General features: G+C 43.8%; 2 protein-coding genes across 8 annotated transcripts in view; one reads left to right on the forward strand and one right to left on the reverse strand.

The window, feature by feature from the left end:
* Positions 1–3,195, reverse strand: part of CDC40 (cell division cycle 40) — a 41,668-nt gene extending 38,473 nt beyond the window's left edge. The window contains exon 1 of the mRNA XM_074819356.1: positions 2,994–3,195. Within this exon, the coding sequence (XP_074675457.1) occupies positions 2,994–3,188 (195 nt within the window). The 5' untranslated portion in view covers positions 3,189–3,195. The remainder of the gene's footprint in view (positions 1–2,993) is intronic.
* Positions 3,196–3,209: 14 nt separating this feature from the next.
* Positions 3,210–15,375, forward strand: part of WASF1 (WASP family member 1) — a 102,054-nt gene continuing 89,888 nt past the window's right edge. For 2 of the 7 annotated variants that reach the window (XM_074819345.1, XM_074819350.1), the window contains exon 1: positions 3,210–3,291. The gene's annotated coding sequence lies outside the window, so the exon portion shown is untranslated. Of the gene's footprint in view, positions 3,292–4,365; positions 4,520–4,823; positions 4,906–5,553; positions 5,582–15,375 lie in introns of those variants that run through there. The other 5 variants (XM_074819347.1, XM_074819344.1, XM_074819348.1 and 2 more) reach the window with 5 other exon arrangements.

Genomic DNA, 15,375 nt, shown 5'->3' on the forward strand with positions numbered 1-15,375 from the left:
TCAGTTGTGGCCTCCTCAGTGGCCTCATGCAGAAGCAGGACCCTTCTTCAGCCCAGCTGAAGTTCTCTGAACTTTTTGCAGTTGTAACATATCCTTTTCTGGATGAAGGGACCAGAAGCACATACTTTCTTCCTCTGTTGTCTTCCCTCAGGTACCATAACGTTTTCAGTGCTTTAGTGGTGCTAAAAATAGTAGTAGAAACATGCACTTTCATCTAGTCGGCTTTCCAATTTAAAATTAAAGTAGAAGTATTACTGGATTAAAGTCACCAATAATTATAACTCAATGTTATTTATTATGAGTAATTTAACATCAAGATCAGCAAGAGGCTCATTTTAACAAGCAGACTGTAATAAGAGGGTGTAACAAAAGCCATGCCCTCAAACTTTTAAAAAATAGTTACAAATCATTTGTAAAGTTTTCAATTACAGAAAAATTATTTTCACAGAATTAGGATTTTATGCATCTATGATGCACTTTGAGGCAAGGGCTCAGCAGATTTCTGTAGAATAAAGAAATACATTTTAGAGATATGGACAGGCTGGAGTGCTGGGCTATGGCCAACTGTCTGAGTTTCAATAAGGCCAAATGCTGGGTTCTGCACTTCACAGAGCCACAGAATCATCTAGGTTGAAAAAGACCTTGAAGATCATCTAGTCCATTAACCTAGCACTGACAGCTCCCAACTACACCATATCCCTAAGCGCTATGTCAACCTGACTCTTAAACACCTCCAGGGATGGGGACTCCACCACTGACCTGGGCAGCCCATTCCAACGCCTAACAACCCGTTCGGTAAAGAAATACTTCCTAATATCCAGTCTAAACCCTCCCTGGCACAGCTTGAGGCCATTACCTCTTGTCCTATCACTTGTTCGGCCACAACAACCCCCAGCAGCACTACAGGCTTGGGGAGGAGTGGCTGGAGAGCTGCCAGTCAGAGAGGGACCTGGGGGTGTTGATTGACAGCCGGCTGAACATGAGCCAGCAGTGTGCCCAGGTGGCCAAGAAGGCCAATGGTATCCTGGCTTGTATCAGAAATAGCGTGGCCAGCAGGGACAGGGAAGTGATCTTACCCCTGTACTCGGCACTGGTGAGGCCGCACCTCGATTACTCTGCTCAGTTTTGGGCCCCTCACTACAAAAAGGACATTGAATTACTCGAGCGTGTCCAAAGAAGCTGGTGAAGGGTCTGGAGCACATGTCGTACGAGGAGCTACTGAGGGAACTGGGGTTGTTTAGTCTGGAGAAGAGGAGGCTGAGGGGAGACCTCATCGCCCTCTACAATTATTTGAAAAGAGGTTGCAGAGAGCTGGGGATGAGTCTCTTTAATCAAGTAATAAGCGAAAGGGCAAGAAGTAATGGCCTGAAGTTGCGCCAGGGAAGGTTTAAACTGGATATTAGGAAGCATTTCTTTACAGAATGGGTTGTTAGGTGTTGGAATGGGCTGCCCAGGGAAGTGGTGGAATCCCCATCCCTGGAGGTGTTTAAGAGTCAGGTTGACATAGTGCTTGGGGATATGATGTAGTTGAGAATGGTCCGTGTTAGGTTAATGGTTGGACTAGATGATCTTCAAGGTCTTTTCCAACCTAGATGATTCTGTGATTCTGTAATCTTTTCAGTTATATGCATCTCATCTGTGATCTCAAATAAAAATGACAGACAACATTTTAATGAAACATCTTGATACTCAGAAGCCTCACTTGGTTTTTATCTTGGTTAGCGGAACACCTGCGGCAGAGACAGTCCTAGATGTACTGGTGGATACCCCTTTGAGGGCCTAGCTTGACAAACAGCTTTGAACAGAACATGCTACTGACACCCAACTCTTTCCTCCAGCTGCTTCTTCCTACTCTGGCACTGGGCACTGAACTGTGTCAGCACAGTATTTGTGCAGCTACATTGCAAACCAGATCAAGGAATGGATCCGAGGACAAATAACTCCACCAGAATTATGTTTTTAAGAAGTTCAGACCAGTTCCCTGATGTCAGCCACCAAGCAACTGCATAAACCTTTGTGCTGGCATGGCAAAGGGAAAACCTGTTGCCACAGCATTAAGAGTGGTGAAGAGCACAGTCAATGCTATTTGCCACTTATCATCATTCACACTCAAAAGATATTACAGATGTTAATTAGCATTCCTTTCAAAGCCTGTACAACAGTCTGCCAGATGTTGCAATTCAAGAAGTTAGATATTTCTAAGACTCTAAGGGATGAGAAAATGCACATCTAGTCAGTACATACAAAATAATGTGCACATGCAAATGTGATCAAGTGCAATAGCATATGAATTAACTAATGACAACAAAGTGAAAGATTCCATCCGCTTGTCACAAAGTAGGAAACTTTTCAGAACAACTGGAAGGAACATGACACTACAGTGACAGTCATCATGGTGAGATGCCTGCTTTTGACTAGAAAGGAGTTGTCTATACTAAAATCCCAAAGGCAAACCAACACCCTCCCCTCCCACCTTCTTGAATCACAAAAGTGAACCAATATGATGCTGAACTTGGAAAATTAAAGTTTCCCAAGCAAAACTAGAATGAAAACACAGTGATCAGCTTTCAGGATGCTCTTTAGAACGGGATTCAGCTGCACTCAGCCTATCCAGTATCGATTTCACCCCACCACCCGGGCAAATCACACAGAAAAACATCTGAAACTCGGGAGTACAGAAAACAAGAGTATCTAAGGAACTCCGAGCAAAGCACGGTTTTGAGAGAATACGCTTTAATAAGCTTAACGGCCACAGCGGGATCCACCGGCCAGGCTCCCCGACAGACGCCCTCCCTCCCCAGCTCCGGCCCCCACACGGCGGGGCAGGGCAAGGCCAGGCAGCAGGAACGTGGCCCCGCATCCGCCCTTCCCGCCCCGCTTCCCCGGCCTGGGGCTGCCCCAAGGCTGTCCCCAGTCCTAGAGGCCGACGGTGCGGCTACAGCGGCGGGCGGGCGCCGCGGGCCCGGTCCCCCGGGCGGCGGAGGGACGCCTACCTTCACGGCTACTTCCGGGGCCGCGTCGACGGCCGCCAGGGCCGGGGGGGCAGCGGGCGGCGCCCGGAGGTGCAGCATGGCGTCGCGGCTGGCGAGCACAGCGGCGCGCTGGGAGCCGCCCTCAGCCTCGGGCTCCGAGTCGGGTTCCGAGTCGGAACCGCCGTAGGAGGCGAGCGCGGCGATAGCCGCCGACATCTTGGCGCGAGTGATGACGGGACGAGCAGGTCCTGGCAGCTCCACGAAGCTCGCCGTCACCCTTCCCCCGCAGAACGAGCGGAGTGAGGCTGCACCTTAAAAGGTAGCTCATTAAACAGGGAAATATTCTCTAAAGGATAAAGTATGGCCTGCTCTGGGATATACAGGCATTTGAGGCGGGGATTGTCTCCCTTTACTGTTGGTGGTGCTTAACCTTTCAGGACTCGCTGGCGGGACTACAAGCTCCGGCATGCAACGCGGCCCCGGCCGCCTGGGGCCCGTGCACGGCGGGCTCCGTGGGGGGGGGCGCGGCCCGGGCGCCATGGAGCGGCTGCTGCCGTCCTGCCGCCCGGGCGGAGGAATTTGATGGCGCCGCTCTTGCCGGGGAGACAAGCGCGAGGGGGACCTCCCCGCTGTCCGTTCCCGGGGAATGCGCGCCGGCCCATGACAGGAGCGTGAGCCCGACCGCTCGTCCGCGCCCGGCGCCACGCTCCCACCCGTTACGGTCTGTCACGGGCGCTCAGGGCTTCCCCCCGCGCTCGCCTGCACCTCGCGTGGGACAGGGGAAAACATTCCACAGAGGGTGGGCGCGGTGGCTCCAGGGCGCCCGCCCGCCGCCGCACACAAAGGCTTCTCGCCATCTCTTCGGCGCAGAGGCGGCAGCGGCGCGACACGCGCAGCCCCGAGCTCCCACCGCCTCGGCCCGGGCAGCCCGGGCCGCCCCGCCCCCTTCCGCTGATTGGCGGTCAGCACCCGGCTTGGGGCACGTCACCACGGCGGGCCCCGCCCCGCCCGTGCTAGGGAGAGGGAGCCGCGGGCCGGACTGTACCACCTGCCGCCCGCGGGGAGGGCTGGGCTGCGCTGGGCTGGGCTCGCCTCGCTCCCGTCGCGGGCTTGGGGCGCGGGGGGTGGCCGGTGGCAGCGGCGCATGGACCAGCCCGAGCATCGGGCGGGGGGGGGGCCGGGTCTGGCCGCCGGGTAAACAGCCCAGCCTCCCTCCCTCCTCCCTCCCGCCTCGGCGCGCCGGGAGAGGCCCCTCCTCCCGCACACACACGCGCTGTCCTGTGTCTATTGTGAAGCCTTCGGGGGAGCTCCGCGCCGCTGCCGGGGCCGCACGCGCCCCCCCCCGCCTTCTCCCCCCCACCCCCGGAGCCGCCGCCACCGGCCGGCTGCGGCGCGCGCGCGGAATGGCGGGCGCCGTTTGAAGTTCCAGCGCCCCAACGGCCGCGGGGGCAGCGCGAGGCGACGGCGGAGGGAGGTTGCTGAGGCGGAGCGGCGCGGCGGTGTGAGGCGAGGGGCGGCAGCGCGCGGGAGCCGCGCCGGGCCGGCGAGTAAGTGCCCCGCACCCTTCCCTCGCGGCCCCTGGGCCGGGCGGGACCGGCCCCCGCTCCCCTTCCCCGGTACTGCCAGACGTGCCCGCCCCACAAAGGGACCGGCCGCCGCCAGGTGTTGGCCCCCTCCCCTTTGTCCGCGCCCGTGCGGGCGGCGGCAGGGAAGGCGGGCGGGGGGGGGGGGGGGGGGGAAGCCCGTCGCGGAGCCCCTTTCCCCCGCCGCCCCCGCTAGCAGGGACAGGAGGGGGCGTGTTGCGAGGCGAAGGAGGGGAGGGGAGGGGGCCGCACTTGTGCCGGAGCGCCGCGCTTTCCTCTTCCCCCTCCTCGCCGCCCAGCCCGCTGGCCCCGTGTGCCCGTGGCGGCGGCGGGATCGCCCGGCGGGGAAGGTGGGGCCGTGCGGGGCCGGGGTCAGCGGGCGGGGGGCGGTGGGCGGGGGTGACGTCAGCCGCGGCCAGGTGCGAGCGGCTGGCGCCGGGCCGGGCTGAGGTGAGGTGTCCCCCCGCCGCCCCGGGGTTGGGGTGGCCGGGGCTCGGGAGGGCAGAGGTGGGGACTGGGCGGCGGGTTTGCCGCTCGGAGGCGAGGGGATGCGGTGCGATTCCCGGCGGCTCTGCCCGCTGGAAGGCTGCTACCATTGTTAGGCTGGCTGGGAGATCGCGGCTGGCTGGGAGCAGGAGGAGCACGTAGGTTCCAACTTCTCCAGCCAGCAAAAACGCCTTTCTCTGCGCCCGCTGCACTCGGGGACAGAATAAAGAGAAAGTAGAGAGCGCCGACGGGCTGGCTTTAATGCCAGGTATATCCATTGCATGCGCTTGCACCTGGAGCAGCGCATTGCCATGACTTCCTTTCATGCTGCATGTGCTTGCAGAATTAAAGTGAACATAGAGTGACATCTAATTGTGACACAGTGGCATTTAATCAGATTAAATGCTCTCGTTTGATTTTCTGCCCTTTTCAGCAGTCACGGGTTTAAAAACCGTAGCTTGAGAAGATATAACTTGTATTCTTTTTGAAAAAATGATAGAATAAACATAAGGGCAAATAGAAAGTGTTCATAGCATGGAGGTGAGCAAGGGGCTGCAGTTAGATCTGTTTTATTAAACACTGATGTGCCTCTTCTTTGTATGCTGGAATCAGGATTTTAGGTAAAAGTCCTACATTTTCAACACTGAGACCTTTCTTTTGTTTGGATCTCCAACAGCTGAAATACACTACGTTTAACTAGCGTTTCATATGGAAATGAGTTGACTTTTTCTCTTAAATATATGCATGATGAATCTATAAGTAAAGAAAGCTATATGACGCTTGACATGAATCACAGCTTATTAATATCAAAAGTGGATCTTCCGCTGCAGTCGATTTGTTTATTGGCTGTAATTGTTAACTGATTCCATATGACTGCATTCCTTTTTCTCTTGGCATGCAGATGCTGGGTGTTGCTTGAAGTTGCAAGGTGCGCTTCCGCAAAAGTGAAGTATTTCAAGATCTATTTGTGCAGCTAGTCTGTGATGCTTTATCTGGAGAATTGTGTTGAAAATGATTGAACTAATTCTGCTTTGTTATACTTGAATCTGAAATGTTTAATTGACAAAGCTTTGGTAGTTTGCTTGAGTTTGTTCAGCTACGTTGTGTCCAAGCATTCTAGATTGTTTGCCAATGAAATCTTAATCATCTGGGATTCTAGATGCTTTTTCTATATATGAACCTATGAAAATCACCTACTGGTTTTCTGGTACCATCAGGCTAGTATATAAGCAAGCACACAAGAAGGCATTCAGCGGAACACCATCTGAAGTTTCTCTTTCCTTAAATTGTAGCAAAGATTAATTTTTAGCAAACATGCAGATGCCATTTTTAAATATGACATACTGACTTGACTACGCTTTAGAAGTGTAGCTGGATAATATACATCGTTATCTAAAATCTGGTTTTATTGAAAAAGCTGAGGAATTGCTGCTCGTCATTTGTGTCTAGATAATATGTTAACACATAGTGACTATTAAGTGCATATTTGTGAATTCAAGAAGGGGTTGATCGCTATAAAACAAACCAGAAGTGTGATACAGCTTTTAAAAAAAAGTCTTCTCGATGATTATTGTATACTGTAAGTATGTTGTGTTTTAATCGGCTTCCAGAAAATGTATTATGTTATGCGTTGGATGCTGCCGGTTCTGAAGGCAGACTGGAGTAGTGGGTGGAAGGTGATTTGGGTTACTTGGCTTTTCTTTCCATCCAGCTTTTCCACTGCTGTTTTTCCTTGCAGTCACTTTGCCTCTCTTGTTTTGATTTCTCCAGAGAAAGATAAAAATGTTCTGCTTTGTACAGAACTTTTTCATATAAAAAGGGTCTTTTGGCACCTGTTTGTTACTACTCCCGATGGTGAATACTATACCAGGTATTACCATGTCTTCCTTTATTCCCCAGGTGAAAGAGGAAGAAGTACTTCAAAAGAGTAATTCCTTGAGCAGTAGAAGCCTGGCTTCTTACCCTTTTTTTTTTTTTTTTTTTTTTTAAAATCTCACGGATGATTGTAAGCTCTAATAGAAATTTTTTTTCCCTGTTTGAAACATTTATAGTCTCATCCTTTTGTGGATCTCCTGATGTCTAATAAGGTCTTAATGCATACTGCAGCTTTTCCCTTGGTCAGGACACTCATACCATCTCGATTTCATGAATTTAGCATTTTCTTAGGCAATTATCTTTGAGTACTCTACTCTTCTGTCAAATTTGATTGATTTCAGCCAGCCAGTTTCCAAGTGGGGGACCCCCCCATATTTCCTTCATGAGACTAATTTCCTTAAAAAGCTGGGGTAAAACATAGTAAGTTTTAACTCAACGTTTCACAATTTTTCCTTCACAACAGTCTTTTCTTCCCTATAGTAGATAGTAAAATCTGTTTCCCAGTGCTTTTAATGTATTTTATCCTAATTTCTTTTCCCTTTACTTGCTCTTTCATAGTTCTCTTTTTGTCGCTTTCCGTGATGGATGTGCTTTATCTCATACCCTGTGTTTTCTGTTGGTTTTTCTTCCTCACAGAAGATGATGCATATAATCCTGCTTGTTCTATTTTTCCTATATTTTTTTTTAACACGCTTAAACTGCTATCAACCCACTTGCATATACACTCACTTCTCATCCACCAAGATCTGTAAGTCTGCAGTTTGGAGGGAAGGAAAAATAAAAAAGCCAGATACTTATCAGACAAAGGATTGAACTAAAATATGAGGCTCTATTGTCTGTGGGAAATACAGAGTTTGAAAGAAAACGAGTTTTTTTTTCCTCTGTTCCTATGCTTTTGGCTGCTGAGAAAAGGTATCATGATGGAAGTCTTATCGGGTTACTATTACTGAATTCAGATTGGGCCTTTTTATAAACTTCTGCTTGTGTGTCTGATGCATCTTAATGTATTCTGTTTAATTTAACTGCTTGGAGAGTGAAGCACCTTTTATAACTCATGCTCTGCTTTTTCTACCACATTGGAGCCTTTGACTGCTGCAAGGGTGATAATACCTCTTTTCCAGTTTTTGTTTTTTTGGACTATGTCCCGGATTCTCAAATATATCAAGGCGCCAGATTGCAATAGGAGTTCTGTGTTCCAGTACATCTGTGAATCAGTCTCTTAAGTTTTTTGGGAGGGATCTTGAGGTCGTCTGACACAGATTACAGGCTATATATTTCATGTTTACAAGGCATGGTTTCAAAGAAAGAGATATGGGATAAGACTGGAACAACTTAGACTGTAATACTTATTTCAAAAGACATTGCAAACAAAATAAGTTTTTTTTTTTTTTGCAGAGCCACCTCCTCCCTAGAGGTTGGAATCCATGTAGTCTCTTCGAACTACTCAAGTGCTTATGCAGTGCTGTGACCTGCATCTCATAGCACAAGTTGAACAAAGAATGTGTTGCAGAGGCAGCAAAACATTATTTATAGACATCCAGGAAAATAAGCTAATTAGCATAATGAGAAATTCTTATATCTTAATATTAGATTTCTTAATTCTCTGAAAAATGTTTTTTTAATCAGTTGAAGGACAGAAAATGTCATCAAAAGTGTATACATTTCTAAAAATACATTTATTAATTTGGGTGCCTATATTTTTTGGGGGGTAGGAGGCTGAATTGAATGCTAGCTTACTTATGCTAGTGTGTTGGTGTAATAAACTACCTTAGGCACACGAAGAACTACAGAATAACAAAGGTAGTTAAATTTTAACATAAGACTTAATGAAGAGCAGAAATAATGGATAGTTTTCAATGAGTTTATACCTTGCTGTTGATTGACTTTTTAGTTAGATGTTATGGTTGTGACATGAATTAGGTCTTCCGACAGCAGGCTCCATACTGAAGTAGATTATTTTGAATGCCTTAAGTGTCCGACACCTAAAACTTATTAGGAAACAGGAATCTATTCTAAACCCAGGTAGGTTTTTTTGGCATCTAATAAAAGGCATTAAATTCTGTTGAAGCATTTCTTATAGCTACAGCATTTGTACTGTTTTCCCCCCTTTTTTCCTGCTCTGTGGTAAGCTGCATTCATTTACTGGGAGTATTAATAGTCTCTGTTCTCTTATCTGGCTCTTGTTTTCACAAATTTGGAGAACCTCAATGGACTTGAGTCCAATTTGGTAGAAATCAGTCAATAGATTTTAGGTTACTGAAGGAGAGCTTCCAACAAATACTCTGGAAATGATCTCATAAACTTTGTTTGCATAGGAAACAGGTCTGAAAATTGTTGGGCACTCTTAAAGAAAAACATGCACATGCAGTTCTCAGCTCTTACAGTTGCAACTGCCTGTAGGTAGAAGTATACAATGACAACAAAGACTGATTGTAGACTTAGTAGTACTGACTAGTATTACTATTGTAGTTAGTACTGCTTCTGCTAAGGCAGTTGTGCCTCACTAATCAGCTATGGCTTTTGACTGCAGTAATAGCATAGCAGATTAAATTGTAATATAGTTCTAATTTACATATACTTTTTAAAGGTGTAATTGAAGGTTCCTCACACCAGGCTATGTAAATATTTTCATGGGTCACAAAAATGCTTGAGAGGAAATAACGGAAATAAATGTTAAGTTAGAGGAGGCTTAATGTTTTGTCTTAAATCAGAAGCTGTTTAATATATTCTATTAATCATGTGTAGAATTTGATTTATAAAGTAGCAGTATTTACTGAGGGTTCAAAACTGTTTAATCAAATTCAGAAATACTAGAAAGGTCACCTGTAGAGTCTAAGCAAGCTGTGTGAAAGCACAGCAGGATGACAGGTAAAACTGATTGTTGGTATATGTAAAATAATGTTTTGGAGGCAGAAAATAAGATACCATTTATATGTCTTAAGTTCCTAAATTATCAGTATTAATATAACAAGAAAATTTGGGTATTGTTGCAGTTTGCGGAGGTATCGTTACCCGATTTATAGCTGTAATCAGAAGTGGGGAAAAAAGCATAGAGAAGAAAGTGCCGTTCTATACAAATTCCTTATCTGCTATTCAGAGTGTTATTAACTGTCAATTAGTTTAAAAAAGATAAATCACAGTATTGTGGAGAGTTTGATACAATGGATTTGGTAGAGTTTTTCATGGGATTGAAAAGTTTGGAATTATTTACCCAAGGAAACGGAAATGCAGATCAAACAAGTGAGGAGTGGGAAGTTGTAAAGTAGATGTGAATTTACACTCTCCAATAGCAGATGTAAAAGAAAAAAGCTACGTTCAGTAAAAGACAACTTAACTGAAGTCATACTTTTTTGCAAGGAAGGGGGAATTGAGAATTTTTCACTTCTTTCACTCAGTGTACCTGTATTTCTTTCCATATATGTATGTATCTATCTGTCATGCAGTGTTAGACTATTTCTCTTGAATACGTAGAACCAGCTTAAAATCCTTGCTTTATTTGTTTCAAACCAATAATTTGAACTTTGCTCTTTCTCATCAGAGATGACTGCTCAAATAAATTAATATTTATTGGAGTGAAGTATTCTCAGTCTTCTATAGCTGAAATGAATTTTGTAATTTCTGGGCTCTGGAGTAATTTTCTGGCTGTTTGATGTAATGAACTGTTTTACACAAAATGAAAACAGTCCAAATCAGGGGGATAATGAGAGAAACTCCTACATCAATATGTTGAATATGGAAATAGCTTGTAGTGTGGGGATGGCCAGTTTGAACAGAAACCATGGATGAAAATGAATGTTTGAAGAGAAACCGTTTTAGGCTAATCCAGCAAGTTTACATTGAAGGTGTATGCCAAAGGAGCATGAGGGTCCTTTTAGGGGGTGGAGTCTTCTTTCAGATTAATCCTTTTATGTAGTATCAGCTCTGCATCATAGATGCATAGGTTATGGAAAATTGGAAGAGTGATTGACGCTGAGGTACTTTACTGGTAGTACTTACACTAAATACTGTATTACAGTGGGTTGTCCAGCAGCATCCCGTTGCCACCTCTAAAGTAATGGAGTAATGGCTACAGAGTGACCAAGATCAAAGTTGTCAGCTGTACTTCTACAACATGATGCTGTTCACGGTTTCAGGGTCCAGAATATTTTACCTTCAGGCACATTCAGGATGGTGATGTGGGTTCAGACGGATTTGCTGCCAGGTCAGCTACACCAGATAAGCAGGGTCTTTATTGAGGAGCCGTTGTTGGTATCTGAGAGCAGTTTTCCACAAAAGATTCTCATTATCATAAGACAAAGCAGCACCCTCCACAGTGATTTTTGGCACAGACCTTCAAGCTATAAAAAAAAAAAAATGAAAATAACAAGTGATTTATAACTTGATAATATGTGTGAACTTAAGTAGTTCAACCAGCTCTAGTAAAAATGGCGTGCAGTCGGCTTTTCAGTAAAAAAAAAAAGGAAATACTTAACTTGTTAAATCTTGTTCAGCCACTAGCCACTGAATGTGTGTACAGAAATGCTTAGAGAGGTCTTTTACACTCATCTGGTTCTGCCTTTCTGTTGATATTAAAGGAGAAGTCTGTGACTGACAAACTTTTCCAAGTGTAGTCCACATGCAGTTGTGAAATTTACTAGGCTTGAGAACACAACCAAAAATATAAGTCAAGTTTGTCGTACGTGCTCTTTCTTTAGGAGCCTCTCCTCAGGAACAAGGACTTTACAAAAATTGTGTACTTTGTGGGGAGGGAAATTTCACTTCTGTGCCTCCCAGCTACCTGGTGTGGCAAATGTCAGTCTCTGCTGGGAATACAAGACATTGATATTTATTACATCTTAATACTCTGAGCAACCTGCTCTAGTTAATACTGCCTGGGGCAACCTGAAATGTTCTATGATTATATGATCTTCATATGAGGAAGAAAAAAACCTTACAAATAATTCAGGAAAAGTGATAGGTGGCCTAGACTGCCGTAGAGGTGGTAATGAAAGTTTCTGGCATTGCAGTCTGATCTGAATTTGCTCCTGTGAAAATACATCAAAAATGGTACAGCAGGTATTCAGTGCTGCAGGGATCTACACTGCAGCTGAAGAATGGCATTATATGTCAGAATACATAGGTGTATCATTCATATACAGAATGAACTGACATTATTCCATAGTCTTGAACATTCAAGGCTATTGCCCTCTGGAAACTTCAGATGTGGCTACCCACTTGAAACAATACTGTCTGCATCCCAGGCAAGACAATGGAATGCATTCTGTGGCTCTAGCTAGCATGAGTGGTCTATTAAAAAAAATAATCTGAGTTACAAAAGAGTTAACAGTGTTCATTTCCCATGGGAATGAACTTCAAAGCAAATCTGCCTTCAGCAAGTTCAGTGGTACAGGGAGGTTCTGTACAATTCAGTCCAAAAAGAATATACTTTCTACCAGCTATGTTGTTTCCAGTAATGGAAGTCAGATATGGCGGATTATCTGTGGCTAGTTTATCTAGATGGACTTTTATTCATTCTACTTCTAACTGTAAAAAAGATTTTATTTGTTTGTCTAGGGAAGGAGAAAAACTTTTATTAACAAGAGTAAGATTTTTGTTCATATTGTTTTTTTCTCACTGGAGGAGAATTGGACCTCTATTCCATACCTGTGGCTGGATTCTGCTGATAAACACATTATTTTATTCTAGGATGACGAATGTACCTGTCTTTAAGCTCTGGACAGGTTTGTATTCCTTCTATACAGTCATCTGTCTGTTCTGCAGGAAGGTTCAGAGTGGGCCTTCATTATTCAAATCTTTACAAGTACTGTCAGTATTCATGAAAAGGTTTGATAGTAGTGATACTACATTGAAGGGGAAAAGGAACTCTTATGGCTCCTCAGTCCTTACCTGGTGCCTTATATACCAAACTCTATTGCAGTTGAGGTAGATGGGATTGGTTCTTAAGATCTACCATATCTGATAGATTCTTGAAGCACAAATATATTATTTATAGGCTGTCTTCTAATAAACTCTAGGTTCTTCACAAGTTTCCTCTCTGCTTACTCATTAGACATCTGATCAGTGTTGCCAAAACATTATTCTCTTGAAACCTGTGGGCCATCTCTTTGAGTGTCTGTTAATTTGTTTAATACAGCATAGCATGTTATACTTGGAATGGCCTTGTGGTGGATCAGTGTGGCCCAATGATGGGACATCTTCATGAATGTATATACTTCTGTGGCCTAAAATTTTTCTTAACTCTGAACTTCTGACAGTAACTGAATGTGCTCTCTGCCTGGATGTTAGAGGGTTCCCATGGGAAATAGGCACTTCATGATTAGTGTTGTCCTAAAGTTGGTAAGAGGTCTCATGTAAAGTAACCTATTGGTAGAGAAAAATCCTCGTTACTTTGAATATTTTCAGACTCTTGCCCTGTCACATAAAATAGTCCCCTAATTCTTTCATTGTTCCAGGGAATACATTGAAAAGCAAAGCAATTTGTGTATAGAAACAATCTAAATGGGTCATCTTATGTGTCTGAGTATTTGCAGAAGCGTAAGTACTTTTCCCTAGCTCAGTGCTTGCATATGGGACACTGGCTACCAAAGCTGATTTTTGAGCATGAATGTAGCATCCAATCCTTTTTATGTGGTAAGAAGCAAATGTTTCTGCTTTTCAGAATCCCAAGCCATATGCTTGTTGTAGATATTCTAGTCCATCCTTGATTATAATGAGCGCCTTTACTCATAGTTAGTCATTTTTCCTTTGAAACCTTCTGTATCATTAGAGAAAGAATCTTTTTAGAAAAAGGATTAACTTTATTAAGTAAAGAGATAAGAATATGATTTTAAAATGGAGACAGCTAGCAAAGGAAAGCATAAGAACTGTATGAAATGGTCATAAAACATGTTGGACATTGATTTACAGTTCTGGTTGTTGGTCAGTTTTTGTTCTGAAGCATGTTAGCTAGAGACAGGTAGGGACTCTGCTTGATGGTAACTTTCTAGAAGGCTGAGAAAGAGTTTGAAGGACAGATTCTTCTCTGCCTGTTTTATGCTTCCTTTTTCAGGAATTCATATGCTTGCATTGCAGCACTTTCAAACATACACTGTAATAGTTTTTAATCTTAGTTTCCCACCTTCCTCAAAAGTCTGACTTGCAACATGAGGCTTTTCCTGTTTTTTCTGACTTGCAACTTGCCTAGATACTGTTTTTGAAGGTTAGTAGTTTACATTAATTTTCAAGACATTAATATCCACTTAGATCCCAAGACATATCTGTTAGCCTTATTTTTAGAGTACTTGGCTATCTCTAAGCTTGAGTTGTAGACAAAATGATAGATGGTTTTGATTTCATGTTGGAACACGAGCAACCCTTTGGACATTGTTGTTGAAAGGATTCTGGAGAAGCCTGATTCACCTGTACTTGGGAACAATACTTTGATTCAAAAGATATACTTCAGAAAAATATATATTGTGTCAGCACCTTATTTCAGTAAGACTGTAGGAATGTTGAAATATCTGGAGTCTTATAGAAAGAAAATGCATGTTCAGTTATAGCCCTTTAAAAAGTATAGACATCTTAGGATGATTAAAACAGACAATGAAACATTTGAATATAATAATGTTATTCAGATGGGGTTTTTTTCTAACTTAATGAAAATTTATAACTGGTACATGATGGTCTTACTGTAGTGCATGTATTAATTTTGCATAGGGTCATGCAAGCTTTGGAGATACGATTCAATAAGAGACATACAGATTATTTAAAAACTATAAAATTGTAACTTAATTTCTAGATTTAATTGGACAAACCGATGCTAATTATTGATATGTACTAATTTTTTTTTGTTACAAGTGCTGTGGGTTTTGTTATATGGAGTAATTACAATCTAGTGCTTCAAAATCACTTGTTATCCAAAGTTAGTGAAAGCTTATAGTAAAAATGAAATATACTGTAATTATTACATATTTAAAAAGTAAAAATATTGCTAATACTGTTTGTTATTGTGCAGCTGTTACGATTTTAAAAATGTATTCTGTAATTAGTGGATATCCCAGGGAGATAAATTTGTTTATTAAATATAGTTAGCTAGTGCATGAATTGAGCAGATGAGTGAATGGCATCCAGTTTGATTCCGGTCCGAGGCTAATACGAGACAGAACTTAATACTTTCAGTGGACGTGCTTGCGCATCATCAGAACTAATACTAGTGTTAATACTACCATAGATAAAAAGGAGTAAATGGATCTAAATGTGTATTAGCTTCTTCTATTATATTGTTTAACTCTTCTATAAACCAACCACTTGTGTTCAAAAATTTCTGTCAAAAGTACAAATTTGAGTCATACTCTTGCAAAGTCTTGAGTTTTCAGTTCTTGAAACTGCATTCATTTTTAGCATATCAAGCTTATTATGGAAGTGTATTTTGAAGAGTATCAATATGAAAACCTATTTAGAAAAGCATGGCCTTTAACAAT

Source organism: Strix aluco, chromosome 3 (assembly GCF_031877795.1).
Source record: "Strix aluco isolate bStrAlu1 chromosome 3, bStrAlu1.hap1, whole genome shotgun sequence".
Classification (NCBI taxonomy): Eukaryota; Metazoa; Chordata; class Aves; order Strigiformes; family Strigidae; genus Strix; species Strix aluco.